Below are 19,022 nucleotides of genomic sequence, written 5' to 3'. Positions count from 1 at the left end.
TCTTTTCTGCTTCCATTTTTTTTTTTTTTTTTTAAATTCAGAGGTCTTTATTAAATTCAGGAGTTTTAATCCAGCAGACCAACACTGAATCACTAGCTATACCCAAATAGCTGTGACTTGTTGAAATTATTTACGCAGATGTTTAACAAAACCAGCAATTTCAGACAACTTCATTCTGCAAATACATAATGGTTCCAAATCAGTCGGACTGATGAGCATCATCAGCTGATGACTGATCATCCTCTTATGAGGATATGTGGGTCAGACTGGTCTGTTAATCTCTCCACCACCCACTGTGATAAGAATCCAAGTATCCAGGCTCTTAGCTTATATCTTCAAGTTGGTTTAGAACACGTAACATGTGGGAAGTAAATGAATGGAAGAAATGTTTCTGGCTCCACTTAAAAGCACACATTGTTTTGCTTGCTTTTAACACTTTAAAGGTTAGCTGCAAAATGTTTTGCATAAAGCTGTGCAACACTGGCATAAAGCAGATTATAACCTTTCTCATAAAAGATGACAAATAACATTGTCTGTTTGCTAGGCAAACACTGGTCTAGGTGCACTTTTAAAAGAAAAATGTCAAGATCACTCTTCAACGTTTGTGTTGCTAGTGAACCTAGAAATTGATTTGATCAAATATAAGAGAATGCTCTTAAGGTCTGTTCTGTTTAAACTGAAGTCAAGATTGTGTATATACTGTGCATTTACCCACCTTGTTGACATACAGTAGATCTTTTAACATCAGGTTTTCAAATGCATAGCTGGAAAGCAGACAATGCCATCAACTTACCTGGGGTAACTAGCAGATTTATATTCTGTTTAACCATACATTTGTTTTAAATACTCAATTTCTTTTCAGTGTTGTTAATGTAGTCTCCTACAAGAAAATAAACCTAATTAACTCGACCTCTGCCAGTGCATATTCCCAACGAAGTACAAACTGCGTTGAAACGAGATGGATAAAAGTGCCCTTCAATTTGATGTGCACTAAAGGAAGGAATGCTTACGTTAACATATCCCCAATGTACTGTTGTTAACACATTTAACATTTCTGGAATGTACAGTTGATAGGTTTCTAGGGCAGTGTAAGCAGTCTTCATTGCAAGGTTAGTTTTGCTCCCTTCAAGTGAGTGTGAAAAACGTTTGTTGTGATCTGGTCACCTTAACTTTTCTCCTTGACTTAACTAATCTCCTTGACTTTTAATTTAAAGAAGGAAAAACATCAGGGAATTGGAAACGTCATTTTTTCTTTTGTTCAAGGAAGCTTCTTGAAAGAAAATTCCATGAATTAAATGCATCTTTTCTTATGAAACATATACAAACAGTATTAATGTAATCGACGTGTTTCCAAGGCTTCCATTACGTTGTTTTGATCAGTTCTAGGAGGTTGTGTCACTGTGACTTGAGAGTGAACTTAAACAGTTGTCTGAGCATCCATTAGATTGGCTTTAGTAACTCCTATTCAGGTTGAACTAAGAGCTGATTCTACCAAACGATGTGTTGTATTCCTTGTTTTTTATTGTCTTCTGTGCAAGGATCTGTTGATCAGGGAGCAAGGATAATCGACAGTTAGTGACTAATTGTGCAGATGGTTAGAGAAGTTGGTTTATAAGCAACTCATAAGCTGAGATTTGTTTACGTAAACTCTGGCAAACATTACACAGAGCGTGTGTTCATAACAATTGGGAATGCTGCTCCAATATGGCTTTGCCTAATTATTCTGTGTTACTGTGGAAATTTGTGTGAGGATCTAAATGTGAGATAACCACTTTCTCTATCTCGTGGGCCTTTTTATCTTTAGAAACTGGTTTGTGCATTTTGGACCAAATAATTACTTTTGTTTCTGTTGCTGAAGTGTATTTTAGGAAAAGCTTTTGTCATGGTATTTCTACAGATGAGGATTTTCATATTTGCTTTGATCGTTTTCATTGCAATGCCCTGTTTTGACATAGAAAATGGCAGAGGATGCTCCTGTGAAGACTTCTGTCAGGACCTGTCAAGCAAGCAGTGGGAGCAACAGTATTTCTTCCCATGATCTCTCAATAAGTGTTACTCAAAATGTCAAAGAGCAAATACCAAAGTATCAGGTAATGCTTGTTACTTTTCTTGTATTTATCTCTTTTGCTGAAGAAGTTCATATAAAGAGGCTTTAACTTGCATGGGCTGAACCTGTAGTTACAGTATATTACAGGTTTGAGTAATAGCTCAAGCTTGTGATTATCTTTAAAATGTTGCTGAGTAAGAATGCACGGACATATCTTAAGGTATTATTCTGTCTTGGCCTTATCTGTGAAGGCATTACAGAAGTACTTCCTAGCAGTATTCTGAAAGTCATAGGAAATCGTCACTAGATGTTCATCTGCTCTTATAGATATGACTGTGCTTCGTTCATCTATTCTTATAAATATGACTGTGCTTCAGGTCAGCTGTAAAAAAAAAAAGTTGTTGAGCATGGACCAAAGGGACTCTTGATACATCTTACTGCAACGTGAAATTCTTAGCATAACTATTTTTAAGGTATTCTAGCTGTCTTTCAGTGAAAGCGTAAGTATTTCATCTAGTAAAATACAATTTGAAGCATCCACAGATCAGGGTAGAACTATATTTAAATAGAAGGTAAACTTCCTTCAGAATTGACAACCTTCTCTCAATATTTATTGTTGATCAGTCTTGGAAACATGAGAAGGAATCAGTCTGATTGTGCTTAGAAACAGTCTTCACCAAATACTTTCTGATTGAAGATGCTTCCAGGAAGCTTTCTGTGGGGGCTGGGAAGAAGTACTTAAGAATTTAAATCAATAAGATGGTTTGATACCTGGGGATCCAGGCCACAGGATCTGGATCCTGCAAGCATCTACAGTTCTTTTAACACTGTTATATAGGAATGTTGCTGGACATGAAGCTGGTTTTCTTTGGTGTTGTTTGTTTACTTTAGAAGTATGGTAAATTGCCTTATTTCTTTCTGGAGTCACCCCAGGAAGAAGTGTAACAGTGAACCCTTTGTGAGCAAAATCAACTGTAACTTCACTGTCCTTGATTGTACTTGAATTCACTGTGTGAGCACCTCACCAGATCTTAGTTTTCGTAGGAGAGAAGAATTTGTTTGTATTCTCCATGCAACATTTATCGTTCTAACACTACTTGAAATTGAAGTAATATTGAAACAGGCACTACTGCCTCTTCCCTTCTTAACTGTGCAGTACACCAGACCAGCTTCTGACGTCAATATGCTGGGAGAAATGATGTTTGGCTCAGTGGCAATGAGTTACAAAGGCTCCACCTTGAAAATTCACTACATACGGTGAGTGTCCTTTTCCGTGGTGTGCTCTGTCATGTGCTTGGAACTGATGACTCACTGAAATGGCTGTTTATCCTTTCAGCTCTCCCCCACAGCTGATGATAAGTAAAGTCTTCTCAGCCAGGGTAGGAAGCTTCAGTGGAAGCAACAACAAGTAAGAACATCCTTTTTTTTTTTTTTGTCCTTGGCACCCTGTTTCCTCTCCAGTGCTTTTGTCTTTCCTTCACCTTTCTTTTTGTAGATCTTCTGTCACTGCTTTTAAAGTTGATTTAGCTCAAGTGGAAAGATGTAGAAAACTGAAAATGGAGGCTGTATTGCCAAGAAGTGTTGACTCCATAGATCTCTGTCAGGCTATTCAAGTTCCAAAAAAAGAAAAATGTAGTTCCTGCTGCTAACTTTATCCAAGGCAACAAGCTCCAGAGATTACTTAGAGTTTCAAAACTTCTGTCTCTTCCTGCTGCTAGAAGCATGCCACCCTGTATGTTGAAGTAGCTTTGTGTCCATTCAGTTTCCTTTAATGTTAACAGAAGAGGCACTGTTTCTCACTTGTTCCCTTCTTGTCTCAAAACTTGCAAATTTAACTAAACTCAAGCCCACAGGTGATTTGAAGAGGGGAATTGACACAGAATATCACTATTTTCTTTTAGTTTCAGGAAAACATACTGCTTCCTTCAGTTTTATTGTGAAATTAATCTTCAGCTTTTCTTTTTTTTTTATATAAAGAGAACCTACTCTTCAAGCTGATATTAATGACTGTTGATCAAGTTAGAAACTTCCTGCTTTTCACTTGCTTTTCTTATAGCCTACAGGATAGCTTTGAATACATTAACCAAGATCCCAGCCTTGGAAAGCTGAGCTCTCATCAGAACGGCTTGGGTACCTGTCGCAGTGGAAGTAATTTAGGTAAACATTCCCATATTCTGTGTCTTTCTGATACCATGATACCATCTGTTCATTTAGGGTTGGTTTCTTTTTTTTTTTCTCCTGTGCATCACCTTTTTTTTTTTTCCCTTTGCATTGTATTTTCTCTACATTGCTTTTGTTTCCTAGGTGTGTTACAGCTGTGTAGCAGCAAACTGCTGCAGGGTGTGTCTGAAGGAGGTCCCCTCCGGCTCATCCGCAGCGCTTCTTTCTTTGCAGGTTTGTGTGGAATGCCAACCAAAGTGTGACCCATCCATAAGCACACACAAATTCAGCTCTTTCTGAATCCTTGCAAAGAATGCATAATCACTCTCTAGAAATAGAAAGGGCTGAGATGTGAAAGCCAGCAGAGATCTGGCTTTATACTCAAAATTTTTCTTCAAAAACCAACCAACCAACCAAAAAAACCTAGATGGATTAATTGTTTTTTCTTCATCTTTTGTTTATCATTCCAATATTTAAAGATATTTTTATGCAGTGCATCTGATATTGAACGAGCCCTTACGTTTCTTAGAGAACTGCTGTCTTCCTGCTTTATGGCTGATTTCTTGCTAGTGTGGAGGTGTCTTGCTTTTTCTTTTTTTGTGCTTTACTACTTCTCCCCTTCTCCCCCAGAAAATGTACCTATTATAACATATATATGTGACAGAGGGCTTTCAGCATTACTTCTTGAGCTAAGTGTCAGCAGCATTAAGGTTTTTGCAATATCAGTTTCTTTAATTTTCCAAAAATTAAGACTGCTTCACATAGTGCCCTTTTACAGCCTTGTGATGATCCATGCAGGTGGGTAGATACTGGGCTTAATTAGTTTTGTTAGTGGTTAAAAAAAACAAGGTGAACTAAAATGCCAATGCATTTCTTCACAGCCTTTGCAAATCTTGCATGCTCTACAATTCTGGTGACTCCACTACTAACATCTCAATGTAGCAAAACATAAAGTGAATATTTCTTACCTGTGAGACTTTGTAGTTAATAAATCTACTGCCTGGAGAGGGAATCAGGAGCTTAACGGACCTCATGTTTGGCTGTTCCTTTGTAACATTGACTTCTGTAAAATTACAATCTTGCACACAAAACAAATGTCAAGATTAACAGGTGGGAGTACCACCTGTCCACTTTAGCAAAGTGATTTCTGGTGAAAGAGAATTCACATTCTTAAGCTTGTTAGAGGAAGCTTTAGATTGGGTAAGTAACTAATTTCCTCTGGTAAAATAAAATGAGTATGGAGCGTGGAGTTTGCTACTGCCTCTGCTCCCAACATATTGCTTATTTGAAGTATCTTTTCAGGATGTAACTTGAGTATTTTCTGACCTTTAATCTTAAACATTCTTTTTTAACGCTGACAAATAATGCAACAAATTAAGTAAGGTTTTTCTATTGATCTGTTTGTTTCAGCTCATAGTACACCTGTCGATATGCCCAGCAGAGGACAAAATGAGGACAGAGACAGCGGCATTGCTCGGTCAGGTATCTGCTGTTTGTTTTGTTTGCCTACTTTTGACATGATGTTACAGTTCTTTGACTTGCTGGATCACCTGGAATTTAGGCGCCTTAAGGACTGAAATCCAGTCTTTTTAGCATCTGTTAAGTTTTCTCTCTGCTTTTGTCATAAGCCTTTATGCAAGAATATTCGTGATTATATATATATATATTTTTTAGCTATGACTTACTGGCTTTTTACCAGTTTATAAGCATAGAAAGAACTGGCTGGAACATCCTGCTTTAGCAAGGAAAGAGAAGAGAATTTAGCACTGAGTAGAAACAGGAGGCTGAGAAACCAAGAGGTCTCTCTAGTCTAATGGGAGTGCAAGCACCTCTTATCTCAGAACGCTTTTACTGAGAATAAGACTGCTTTTAGTTTGTTCTAGCAGGGAAGATCTCTGACCCTGTAAGTAGCATGTCCTAAGATGAGAATAATTGTTTAAAACAATCATGCCACTTTTTGCAGTGAGTGAAATGAAAACAATTCTAGCTGTATCACAAAGATCAGCAAACAAGAACAATATTTGTGTGAATTTGTTCCCAGGCAACGTATAAAGAAAAGTGTTTAACTGGCACTCGATATAATTCAGTATGTGTTTGCTTTTTTTTCCTTCTTTTTTTGATAGCATCTCTGAGCAGTCTTCTGGTTACTCCTTTTCCATCTCCAAGCTCTTCATCATCATCTTCTAGCAGCTATCAACGTCGTTGGCTCCGAAGTCAGACAACCAGTTTAGAGAATGGAATTATTCCAAGATGGTGAGTGTCACACCTTTCTGCTTCCCACAGTTGCTTGGTAATAATTTAAGCTGAATAGATCTCAGGCCTCTTTTATTTAAAGTGAGAAATTGTGGTTTACAAAATACTGGCAATTCATTCTGACTTGTCCTTATTATGTAAGGTTGCCTATAGGAGGAAAGATTTTAACTGAATGTGAGCTACGAGGCCTGATTTGAAGTACACTCATTTTGATGAATGCATAGGCTGTGTCAGAAGACCTCATTCTGAAAAGTAAACTGTTTCTGAAGGAACAATCAATTGAGATGAAAGCCTGTAACAACACCTCTGCCTTAATTATGCTAGGTTATGATGAAGTCTGACTACTGAGCTTTTACTGAAATCTTGGAGTAATAGCCAAGTAGTGGCTGGTTCAGGTGTGACTTCTGCCAAAACAGGAGGAGGAAAAGAGCTGTGATTTAAAAACAAAACAAAACAAAAAAAAGACTGGCTTCTGTTTTGGAATTTTAATATCTTTTACAGCTCAGTGGCACAACAAAGCATGGAATGCAGCAGATCTTTTGTAGCTAATAAGACAAGAATGTGCTTGTCAGCTGCAAAATAGCGAATGAGTCTTGATTATCTGCTCATGTGTGCTCAGCTACCTGCACCCAGAGACAGTGTGGAATTAGTGGAGAACTGTGAGCAGTTTCTACTTATCTGGCTTGTCTCTCTTTGCTGTCCTTGGTTAGGAGAATCTTAAAAACTGCTGGCTGAAATGCGGTCAGTCAAAAACACCTTTTGTTTGAAAAGCCCAGTTTGAAATATGTCCTTCAGAGTCAACTGCTTTTCTTACTTTCAACCCTTTCAACCCTTTTCTTGGGTATTCTTGCAGAAATATTTGTAATGTTAATTGTGCTGTTGTGCTCACTTAGCAATCACGCTTTCTAAATCAATCACACTTGCAGTTGAGAATAAGCTAACGAACATTTTGCTTTCAGTAAATGGAAATATTATTTGTCTAGTTTCCTAGAGCAATAAGGCTATGTGTATATGCTAAAGGAGTTAAAACACTGAGAGGAAAATGAATTATTTCCTCTTTGGAATAATTGAATCCAATACATTAAGAAACAGAATGTGTTGTTGAAGTGTTAGAAAAATAAAACATGTTTTAAAGGAAAGTGGGCTGATTGTTCACTGAACTATTACAGAATCACAGAATGGCCAGGGTTGGAAGGGGCCTCAAGGATGATGAAGCTGCAACCCCCTGCCACAGGCAGGGCCACCAACCTCCCCATTTCATAGCAGCCCAGGCTGCCCAGGGCCCCATCCAACCTGGCCTTGAACACCTCCAGGGATGGACGGGGCATCACAGCCTCTCTGGGCAGCTGTTCCAGCACCTCACCACTCTCTCTGTAAAGAACTTACTTAAACGCTACCCCACTCCTACTGGGCTTGTTATTCACTAGTGGGAATAGCTTGTTTTTATTCCGTGTTGGAGAATCCATGCTGTAGAAAGATCTCAGAAACAGGGCATTGTTAGTTCAACTGTCTAGAATTACCTTTGGCTGGGGGTTCTTTCTGTGCCAAAAGGCCTCTTTGTAATACTTGTTTTACAATCACTTGGTGGAGAAACAGTAGGTTTCTGGCTGAACACTTCAATGACAACAGAGCTTGCATTTCAGTTTGTACAGCCAAGACTCTACGCTTTCAGTGAGTGATGTTTTAGGCCAATAGCTCAGAAAATGAGATGTGTAGCTGGAACTTCATGTGGCCATTGGCAGACAAGCTAGATCAGCTGCTTTGTTGAAAGGCTTTTCTTGCAGCCTGCGATTCTTCAATTTCTGTTCCTGGGAAGCAGTACAAATACTTGTGATGTTTCTGAGATGTTCACTGACCCATCATTTCCAAACTTCCTTGGGAATTTTGTCTCTGCATGCAAGTTCCTGAAGTTCAAATGAGGTTGTGTTTTTGTCTTGAGCTCCAGTTTCCCACAGACTGTTTTTGCTGGGGTTTTGTTTTGTTTATTTTTTCCTGTATTCCTGGACTTGTACCTTTTGTGATGAGAAACTTTTGTGTACGTAGCTTTAATAAACCAATTAAACTGTAAAGCACTTATTTTTAGAATAAGCCTAGAAAGAAAGCTTAGGATTCCGGCTTTCATCTTAATAATGGCTCCACAGTGGCTTAGAAATGTGACAAGTTTCATTTCAAGATAATTTTGATATTGAAAGCTTTCAAGCATTTAATTATGGCACTCTGACATTGTAGATTTCACTCCCAAACGAAGTCCAGAAGTAAGCTACTTCTCTAAAAGCTGTTGCTACGAATGTGTTCCTGTTCCTGTGGCTTTTTTTTGTCTTAAGTTCTCTCCTTATAGTTCCTCAGTGTGGATTAGAAGCAGTTTTTCAGTTAAAACATTCCTTCCAAAAGAAATTTGGACAATATTGTTGTACTTACTGGTATAATGTACATAAAGATAGTTTTTTCAGGTTTATGTAAATAGTCAAAGGAGACCAAAGAATAAATTTCTTTGTAATGTATAGAGCTAAGGATACAAGACAAATGACTTATCTGTACATAGTTAACTGTTCCAAAAAACAAAAACAAAACCATTATTTTTTAGGTCAACTGAAGAGATGTTTAGTATGGCTGACGAGAGCTGCAGCTCCAATCCTGCAATGGTCCGGAGGAAAAAAATTGCCATCAGCATAATCTTCTCCCTGCCTGAAAAAGAAGATGCTCAGAGGAACTTCCAAGATTTCTTTTTCTCTCACTTCCCTCTTTTTGAATCCCACATGAACAAACTGAAGTATGCAATAGAAAAGGTACAGAACGCTGGTTTCTTTTAATGTGAAAACAAGTGTCGAACAGAAGGAAGAATTCTAGAGACTGATAGATGAAGAGTGGGAGATGAGTGGTTTGAAGCTTCCCTCCCTCCTTATACATGCAGTCTTGTGCCCAGTGTTGGAATTTAGCATTTGCTGAAAAGGAGGTGTGGTTTCCTTTCTGGTCAGGATGAAAATGGAGAGTTTTCTGCTGTGGGTGGCTTTTCTTTTGTTCTAGTCATATTTCACTGAGGTTGTCCTGACTCCCTAGAGACTGTGGGAATGATGTTCTATCCTTTTCCCGCTGTTACTAAAAGAGTGACACCAAATTTGTGTTGCTGCCTTCCCCTTACTATCAGCAATGGGTTATTATCTCCCCTTGTTTAGTTCTAGGATTGGTCTTTCATCATGAGATGGAGGGAGGTTGGCAGCCATTGCTGTCCTGAGTGGCTGCATAACACTGGGGCTAGATCTGACGTGTTTATGAACCTTAAAAAATGAAGAATGCCAGTCCTTTAAGAAGCTGTTTTGTGTCTTTAACTCTTAATCAAGGCCATGATCTCATGTAGAAAAATAGCAGAATCCAGCCAGAGAGTGCAGGTTTATATCAGCCGTGTCATGGATGCCCTGGGAGAATTCAGGTGAGTTGATGGAATTCTGACTTAAAAGGAGAGCTGTTCTCACACGTCTCTAAAGATATTTGTCTCTTTGAATCATAAGCAATTGGTTGCAGGGTTTTGTAATTTAACCGGTCTTGAATTTATTGTGATTTTGTGCTGAGTATTGCATAAATTTTTTTTAGAGAACTTAAACAAAACTGTCTTGGCCTTTTTCAGAAGGAAAGTGAAACACACTTTGTTTTGCTCAATTGCACTTTGGACTGTCAGTTCTTGAAGACTTTGTCAAGATTTGACTTTTGCTGATGTCTGTGCAGACAAGTGGATTGATTGTTACATTCAGGCAGATCACTTGTTTACTCCTAACTAGATGCTGGGCAGTGGAACTGACAGGAAAGTTGTTGTGAACTTGTTTTTGATACCTGGGGGAGAAAGGGACGATCACACTTCAAGGAAGGCAGGCCAACAGGGAGACAAGGTGTTGGTGGGATGTGGGTTCTGAAAGTCCAAAACGTGGGATGAAAGTGCTGCAACGAATAGAATGTTGTTCCCCCACAGTAAATGATTTGCACTTCTCTAAATACAAATTCATTCTCTAAATACAAATTCACAGAGGAATGCAAGAGAGAGAAGGAGATGTGATTTGTATGAAGACACTGCTATTTGTACACAGATTTGAACAGGCTAGTTTTGTGGGACACTGGTAATTGGAGATGTTTTCCAGGCAAACACATTTTCTGTCTCCTAGCTCTTAGATAAATAAAAAGCATTGGACAACAGAAGAGAAAATGTTCTACTTGTTTTTGCAAATTCGATATGTACATGTTAACACCTGACTTTTGGGGGATTTCTTTTATTTTTTTTTGAGCAGAATTACCATCTGGAACCTATATTCTGTTCCAAGGATTGCAGAGCCAGTGTGGCTTAATATGATGTCCAATACCCTGGAAAAGAACCAGCTGTGCCAGCGTTTTCTTAAAGAATTCACATTTCTGATAGAACAGATCAACAAAAACCAGTAAGCTTAATCTTCCACTCCATACCTCCTGCCGGCGATACTTCCTGAGAGCTTGTGTGCTACTCAGAGCACGTGGACATGTTCCAGCATTTAATGTGATGTTCTTTACCAGTGTTACTTTGGTCACGTTATCTTCTTTTTCCTAGGTTCTTTGCTGCTTTGTTAACTGCGGTGCTGACGTATCACCTGGCTTGGGTCCCAACAGTAATGCCAGTTGACCATCCTCCTATAAAGGCCTTCTCTGAGAAGCGTACTTCGCAGTTTGTGAACATGCTGGCAAAATCCCATCCATATAACCCTCTTTGGGCACAGCTTGGTCAGTGAAAATTTGAAAGCTTCAGTTTTCTCTATGACTAACATCCACTCCTCTTCCGTAAGCTGCTTGGAAGCGTGAATTCCTCCGTGTCGTGTTAAAATCAGGTGTTGTTTCTCAGACTAGACCTGGACTGCTATGGCTGAGCTTCATTGTCATTGCTGTCCTCTGCCACTGACTTGAGGAATTGGAGTGGTAATAGAAATCTGGATCACATTTGCTAATTTTCTTTGGTATAAGCTGGGCGGAGTTACAAACGGATGACTTGAATCAAGCTAAGCAAGTGTGTTTGGACATCTGTTAGTATGGCCTGGTTTTCTCAGTTGTTCTCGGTAACGCTGCTTGGTTAGGTAACTTCTTTAGACATCTTAAGAAGGCTGCAAGTGCTGTGAATGACCTGAACAGCCTGGGAAGAATAAAAGGAAATAGGCTGGATGGAGAGAATACAGTTGGGACTGACCAGGCACCCCTTTTCTTTATAGAGCCAGCGTGGACACCAAGAAGCAGAGAAAAAGTCTAGCAACTAGCAGTGCCTCCATTCATTCAGAGTTACAGGAATGGAGCTTGGGATAGGATTTCTCTTTATGCCCAGCTCCTCACTCTGTTCTCTAACATAACGCAGCTTACAAATTATCTTGATACTGGGGATTACTTATGTCAAACAAGTAGGTGAAAGAGAGCTGAGAGAATAAGGATGCCAGCGATCAAACCTTGAAAATTCTGGTGGGCAACAGAATTGTTGGTGGTCTGGGCAGCAGGTCAGCCTTAACTTTAAATGATGTACTGTATTGGCATATGAAGTAACACATGGGCACACCGTGGGCTGCCTGCTTTTTCTTGCTTATTGTCTAGCTTAGTTCTCCGCAGTCATTGAGAAACTAAGAATTGTTACTTCAGAGATGTAGTTGTGGAATTGTTTCCTGTCTTAGCATGTCTTTAAAAGGTAACACAGAGTAGCAATGGATTTAAGTTCCCAGGGAGGAAGAAGACAGAAGCTTGCTCAGGGTGTTGAGGATGGAGCCAAGCTGGAGGTAAACAAGCTGAAGTGCAGGTGTGAAGTGGGCAGTGGGTCTTATGGTGACTCCCAGAGGTACGGCAGGTAACTTGTCAAGAAATGGTTTCTTCCTCTTGCCCTCCTAAGCTGTGTGTTGCTACCAGCCCAGATGAATTCTCAAAATGCTTTCTGACTTGGTTTTGTTCTTTCAAAGCCCAGTAGTAGTATGGAGTGGTTGCAGTAGCTGATGTGCGAAGTAAGATGTTGCCCTCTGCTGGTCTCTTTCTTTAGAAAGGGGGAAAAAAAATATGAGGCCTAAGGCTTTAAGATGGAAACGATTTCTTGTCGAGTATTTTTATGTACCTGCTTTTTCCACCTTCAAAGCTATGTTCCCACTATGTACTGATTGCAATTACATATTGGTACAACTGTAAATAAGACAGTCTTTTAAATGTCATCTTCAATCTAATGTGCTTCACAATTGCATGTTTTGATGACTGCAGTTTTGAGTTTTACTGTCTTATTAACGTCACATTTAAAGTAAATTGTGCAAATGAACACAAAGCTTGAATCTGATTTCCATAGTAACTGTGTTCGGCTTGAAAGAAGACATCTCCTATGGCCTTGCCAAACTGCTAGCCCTCATGGCCTGCCTGGCACTGATTTTAATGAAATCCCAATTGCATAGTCTGTAGCTCAGTTTGCAATACTGAGGAATCAATGTCCTTGCATGTTAATCTGTGGGACTGTATGCAAGAGCACCCTTACCTGGGGGAGGACAGGATTAGCAGTGCCTCTATTCTCCAGTGCATCGCTTGCATCATGGGAATTGACAGATCTTGGCAGGGGAGACTGCAAGTGAGAGTGGTGGAACAACTGTCTCATTGATGCTTCTCCTGCAGGAATGAAGTCAGGAGCCTTATTGCTTCTGAGTCCTTTATGGCTCACAGGAGGTTAGGCATGCACTTTCTTTCACTGTTTTGCCTTCCTCATGTTGAAACCACATTTACTCTTGCTCTTGGTAGAAATCTTTCTAAAGGTATGATTGTCTCATTGAATGCTCTTTCGTGAGGTCTGTACAAGAATTCTGGTGGGATACTTGGTTCAGAACATATGAGCAGCCCTCAGTAAGTGCTCAGTACTTAGAGCACTAATCTAAGTTAGCTGGCAGCTTACAAAGCCCAAACTAGAGAAACTGGGTTTCATTGTGAACACTTAGATTGCCTGTAGAAAATAGAGCTTTTGGTAGCGATTTCCCATCTGCTGCGTTAACAGGCAGTGGACGTGTCTTGAGTTAGTTCATCTTTATTTATAGTAGAGTATGCAAAAATTGCCTTATTGGCTGTTTGCCTATGTTTATTTCTCTCAGAACATTGGGTGGAAACCCTCCAGCTGATAGAAAATAATAGGCAGCTGGAAGATAAATACGTCTTGCAACGAAGGTAGTGAAAGTAGAATACAGTGGTTGTTTTTTCTTTTGGAACAAAGGAGCATTTTTATTTCAGGTTATGTCCTAGTACCCACCTTTCACGTTATAGTTGTGCTTTGAATAGTGAATATATCCCCTAGTCCTCCTCTACTCTCTGCCAAAGTAAAAGGTTCCTACTTGGAGTCAACCTCGCTAACATACAGAAGCACATGTGGCTTATTTTATTTCATTTTAATCTCATTTATTAAACTGATACTGGATCTTTCTCTGTTTTTTATTTTATATCTCAGTCCTGAAAGATACAAATTCTCATATAGATAGAGTCTATGTGTTTAACTGAAAGGGGAGGAAAAAGTGACTGCAATCAAACAGAGTATCTTTGTGAGGGGAATAAAAAATAGCTAGCAGTAAATTAGGAAATAGCGTAGCTGGCTTCAGAGAGAGACTTTTTTTCTTCTTCACCATCTGTTATGTCAATTTCTACGTGATAATATCTTGTAACCATTTTATAAATAAAAATCTGAACAGGAAGAAACTGAATAATAGCAGCCAAACCCTCACAAGAACAGCAAAAACCTTCTGGATGCGAACCAGGTGTGGGAAATGTGGAGGGATTTCTTTTGTTATTCTGTGCTTTAGGCTCCTACAAATGACCATGAAATAAATTAACTGTCTGTTTGTGCCTGTAGTGAATGCTGTTTCAAAATGAATTCCATGTGAAATTCTTATTTTCCTGTCTAGGTGATCTCTATGGTGCCATAGGCTCTCCGGTTAGATTGACTCGAACTGTTGTTGTTGGGAAACGTAAAGAGTTGGTGCAGCGCTTGCTCTATGTTCTAACTTACTTCATTCGGTGCTCTGAGCTACAGGAAAATCAGCTGACGTGGAGCGAGGCAGTTGGAGAAGAGGAACAAGTGCTAAATGGAAGCAAGATCACAACTGCGCTAGAGAAAGGAGAGATAGAAGAGTCGGACTATGTCGTTGTCACTGTCAAAAATGAACCTGCTCTTGTGCCTCCAATCCTACCTCCAAAAAATGATCCAAGTAAGAACCATGCTGTTGCAGAGTGGGTCTATAACCCAAAAGGCACTTGCACTGTGCCAGCCTCTTCAAAAGAAAAGAAAGAAACAATAGGAAAAGTCAGTCAGAATTCTGAAACATCTGTCGACTGTCTAACTGGCACTTTACATAAAGGAGCAACTGACAGTGGGGAAAGAGCTGTCGCTGATGCAGGAACTGTGCCCTGCCACTTTGAAGAGCCATCTAATTTGGAGGATGTAACGGATGTAAGGAAGAACAAAAGCCAGAACGGAAGGAAAGTGGAAAAGCGGTTGTCCGGTAGGTCGTCTGCTTTACCTTGTCCTGAAAGGTCTGGCCACAGGAGTTCACATTTAGAAAAGGTCACCTTTCGGATTGGAAGCTCTGCATCACCAGAGTCAGACTTAGAAACTCGAAGGAGAGAAATGGAAGAGAATCTGAAGGTATTGAGAAAAAATCCAGAGGTGATAATACACTGTGCCTCCAGTTCTACAAATCTGACTGTGGGTGCTTCCCAGAATCAAAAAGAAAGCTGTGAAGCTGCCTCTTTGCCATACAGTAAGCATAGTATTTGTTACGCACAGATCTCATCTTGTGAGGGGCAGGGGAGTATGCTTAATAACCAACATATGGAAAATAAAGGAACTGAAGTACATTTAAAGAACACAGTTTCGGGTGAACTACTTTTGTCAGTTGATAATGTAGAAACTGTAACATTGCCAAGCGTAAAAGAAACTAGAACTTCATGCTCTGGCAAGCTGAAGAGCTATTCGCCTGGCTGTGTGGAAGTAGATTCTTCTGCTGTCAAAAAAGAGTCCCCTAAACTAGGTGCTAAAGATGTCCCCTGTGGGGATGCTAGAAGAAAAACCCCCTTCAGAGTTGAGGGGGACATTCCAAGGAATGAGAGTTCAGACAGTGCTCTTGGAGCCAGCGACGAAGAAGGTGACTGTTGTATTCCTGATGGAGTGCGTCACGGCAACGTCAGCAAGCGCCCTGAAGAGTTTGCAGAAGTGGAACTTCCTTTACCAAGGTAAAGGAGTTTAAATGAACTTACAACTGAGGGGAGTCAAAAGCTGTTGGTACGTTAAAGGTGTTCAGGATTTGGAGTCTGAAGCCTGCTGGGGTGTTAAGTTGCTTGCAAACAAATCCATAACAGAGCCAGGCAGTGTATTTCAAAAAGATGACCAAGACCAAGCTGTCATTTGCAGTGAACTTTTTTGACTGTGTTCTTCAGATGTTTAATAAAAGTGATGAGGCTAATTGCCTGAAACACTTGGTGTAGGCTGTCCTATTTGAAGACAAGCAAACTTCAGTGTTGCTAAAACTGATGATGACTAAATGCAACTTTGAACAAGAGCATCCCATTCGAAAACTTGTGATCTTTACAGATGCATGTGGAGCTTCCTGATGCATGTTAAGTAGCTAGAAAGATATTTTTGCTGCTTGAGCTGAGTTTGGGAACTCAAATTTAGCAAACCCGTTAAACACAGAAAGGCAGGGATCATAGATATCACAAGTTCCAGTGCATGTAGATTTGGCTTTTCTGAAATTTGAAGGAATCAGTACAGCACTGAAGTTACAAAATTATGGTTTCAAAGAGTAATTGATTGACAGTATTTTTAGTACAATTCTTGATTAAAATTTGCAGTAAAACCAAGAGGAGAGGGTTAATCAAATGTTGTTATAATCTGAATGGAGTCTGTCAAGCAAGAATCCTAGCTGCTTTCTATTTTTTTTTTTATTTCAGGTCAAACACAGTCAGCAGACAGTGTGTGAAAAACTTTGGGAGATCACTTCTTGGTGGTTACTGTCATACCTATGTGCCTGATCTAGTGCTGCATGGAGTAAGCAATGATGAAAAACTGAAGCAGTGTCTACTAGCTGACCTACTTCATGCAATGCATGTGAGTGAAAGTACTGCTCTGAGTCATAGCAGAAGTTGCTGATATTACTGAGAAGCTCCAGAAAGGTGGTATTTTGTGCTTTAGAACTTGCTTTGTTGTCTGTTTGCTGGTTCTTAACAGCCACACCTGACACATCATCCTTCTTGAAAGAAAGCTCCTTAAATCACTGCATGAGAAATCTCTTCACACAAGAATCACTTTTTTTCCCTCGTATTCTCTTCAGTTTTCCCTTAAAAGATAAACACAGGGAAAAATGGTTGCAGCTTGAAGTTACGAGGAAAAAAAAAATCTGCGAAACCACTTATTTTCAGTCACAATTGGAGGCAGTTATCTGTATTTTATGAAGGTGTTAAGTGAGCTGTTGGAAACAGCTTGCCACTGAGTGGCATTTGTTGCAAGGCAGATAAGTCTTGTGGAAGCTTGTGTTATACTAGACTGTAGCAGGAATGACTGACTTCCTAAATAAAGTTAGTTGACTGCAGATAAGATCTTTGATATTCTTACTCTTAGGTACACCAAATGATTAATTTAGCCTTCACTAAAGTAACATTGAGAGCATCTAGTGTGCAATTTTACATATTTTAGTGATTGCTCCCTGCTTCTTTACAGAGCAGTTAAGAATTATCCTGCTGGAATGACTTCAGTGCAGTGTCCAAAATGGTGATGTGTGCAATTTATTTTTAAATGTCAAATTGCTTTAATATGACACTGTTTCTTTGTGCACGTGTTATCTCTGCTCTGCGTAGTGAAATCCCTCACAAAGGTGAAACATCAAACTTAGTTTAGTTACAGCTGCACCAGTGTAACTAATACCCCATTCCTTTTGAAAGAACTTTTTCATTGAAGCTGGAATACCGTTAGTGAAGAACAAGTATTGGAGTTGAGATTCTGAAGATCTACTAAAAAAAACTATTTAAATGCCTTTATCAAATTGACAGCTTATACTTAACAGTGTTACTGGATGTCAGCTATCTCTCTGAATTCTCTGGTATTCTGTCTGATTTTTCTTGAGATAATTCTGTTTTCCTATTGGACAAAAACATTCATTTGGATCACTTTATTATCCCTTGCCACAACGTGAATGAAAGTGGGGCAGCAAACTAAGTTGTGGAAACATGTATGCAAGCGTGGCATAATGTTTGTCTTGTATCTATTGCAGCATCCAGTGCTAGATGAACCAATAGCAGAAGCTGTCTGTATCATTGCAGACACAGATAAATGGAATGTACAAGTAGCTACAAGCCAGAGAAAAATGATGGACAATATGAAGTTAGGCAAAGATGTCTTGGTGTCAAGTCAAGTATCCAGTTTACTGCAGTCTATTTTACAGCTTTATAAACTCAACCTCCCAGCTGACTTTGTAAGTATTACTTTGCTGAAAACCAAAGCTAATGAAAATTGTTTAGCTTAGTTAACAAGTGCAGAGTTTTGTGTGCTGTGTGTTTTAGTGGCTCCTGTCAGATATTAGTTTATTGACGTAGGTAAGTTGGCATAACAGATTTAAAAACAAAAAACAAACCACAGACATGCTACAGGTCACTCACTCGTACTGTTTTTAACTTCATTTGTGATCAACTTTATTTGTAATAGGTTAAAATCAACTGCTTTGAAATAGATGTGACAGAACTAAAGTTACTTCGGCGATTTTAGCACGGCCCTCACATATTTATGATTAGGGTTGTTAAATTTGACTTAGATTGTTTTTTTTGTAGTTTTCCCAATTCCCTGCTGTTGGAAGCTTCTGTCTACCTAAGCCAGTTTCTACCATACAGTTTTCTGTTCTTGGGCAATTCTTTTTTTCAAACAGCAGCTAGTGGATGCCTTCTATCTTCCCTCCAAATGTGTATACCTGTGCATGTCTACCTGACCTTTCAATTTCATGCATATTCTAGTCATATTCTCTGTCAATCAGTCCTGCCTCAGATCACCTTGCTGACATGCTTCCCACTGGATTCCTGGGAGGATATTGAAGAAAACCCTTTGGGTTGCAGCAGAGGACATTATTTTTTTCTTATACTGCATAATGCTCTTCCTACAGCATCCTTTCCTGTCCTCAGTAGTAGAGTTCATCAAAGCAAATGAGTGGCTCTTTCTGAGTTGCTGTAATCAGCCAAAACAACAAATTACCCACAAGTATGACAGCAGTAATTATAATACAGTTTTAAACACACCATTATATCTGGGGAAAGATTAGGTGTGTAAGTAATAGGAGTTTAAGTTGTAAGTAAGCAGAATCAGTTTGTTCTACAGCACATAGCCTTGAAAAACTTTGTAGGAAGCCTGTGAAATGACTGGGCTGGTAGATGGAGTGGAATGATGGAGCCCAGTATTAACAGCTGTGAATAGTGTTAGTTGACTCTGTTTGGGATAAAATTAGTGGTACCGATTATTTTCAGTTCTTGAAATCAAGTACTGGGGCCAAGAATGTGAATGTGAATGTAAGTGCCCTTTCAGGATTCTTTT

General features: G+C 39.3%; 1 protein-coding gene across 6 annotated transcripts in view; it reads left to right on the top strand.

Annotated features, from left to right (window-relative positions):
* The window catches only part of FNIP2 (folliculin interacting protein 2), a 46,830-nt gene that overhangs the window by 20,937 nt on the left and 6,871 nt on the right, over nucleotides 1–19,022 (top strand). For 4 of the 6 annotated variants that reach the window (XM_052690330.1, XM_052690332.1, XM_052690329.1 and 1 more), the window contains exons 3-16: nucleotides 1,956–2,090; nucleotides 3,204–3,304; nucleotides 3,384–3,455; nucleotides 4,104–4,204; nucleotides 4,352–4,441; nucleotides 5,618–5,689; nucleotides 6,331–6,460; nucleotides 9,045–9,246; nucleotides 9,799–9,887; nucleotides 10,735–10,881; nucleotides 11,028–11,197; nucleotides 14,359–15,685; nucleotides 16,403–16,559; nucleotides 17,719–17,919. In XM_052690330.1, the coding sequence (XP_052546290.1) occupies nucleotides 1,956–2,090; nucleotides 3,204–3,304; nucleotides 3,384–3,455; nucleotides 4,104–4,204; nucleotides 4,352–4,441; nucleotides 5,618–5,689; nucleotides 6,331–6,460; nucleotides 9,045–9,246; nucleotides 9,799–9,887; nucleotides 10,735–10,881; nucleotides 11,028–11,197; nucleotides 14,359–15,685; nucleotides 16,403–16,559; nucleotides 17,719–17,919 (2,994 nt within the window). The remainder of the gene's footprint in view (nucleotides 1–1,955; nucleotides 2,091–3,203; nucleotides 3,305–3,383; nucleotides 3,456–4,103; nucleotides 4,205–4,351; nucleotides 4,442–5,617; nucleotides 5,690–6,330; nucleotides 6,461–9,044; nucleotides 9,247–9,798; nucleotides 9,888–10,734; nucleotides 10,882–11,027; nucleotides 11,198–14,358; nucleotides 15,686–16,402; nucleotides 16,560–17,718; nucleotides 17,920–19,022) is intronic. The other 2 variants (XM_052690333.1, XM_052690331.1) reach the window with 1 other exon arrangement.

The sequence above is a fragment of the Tympanuchus pallidicinctus genome, unplaced genomic scaffold, assembly GCF_026119805.1.
Source record: "Tympanuchus pallidicinctus isolate F22 unplaced genomic scaffold, pur_lepc_1.0 scaffold26, whole genome shotgun sequence".
In the NCBI taxonomy this organism is placed as follows: domain Eukaryota; kingdom Metazoa; phylum Chordata; class Aves; order Galliformes; family Phasianidae; genus Tympanuchus; species Tympanuchus pallidicinctus.
This window is presented reverse-complemented; position numbering and strand designations above follow the sequence as displayed.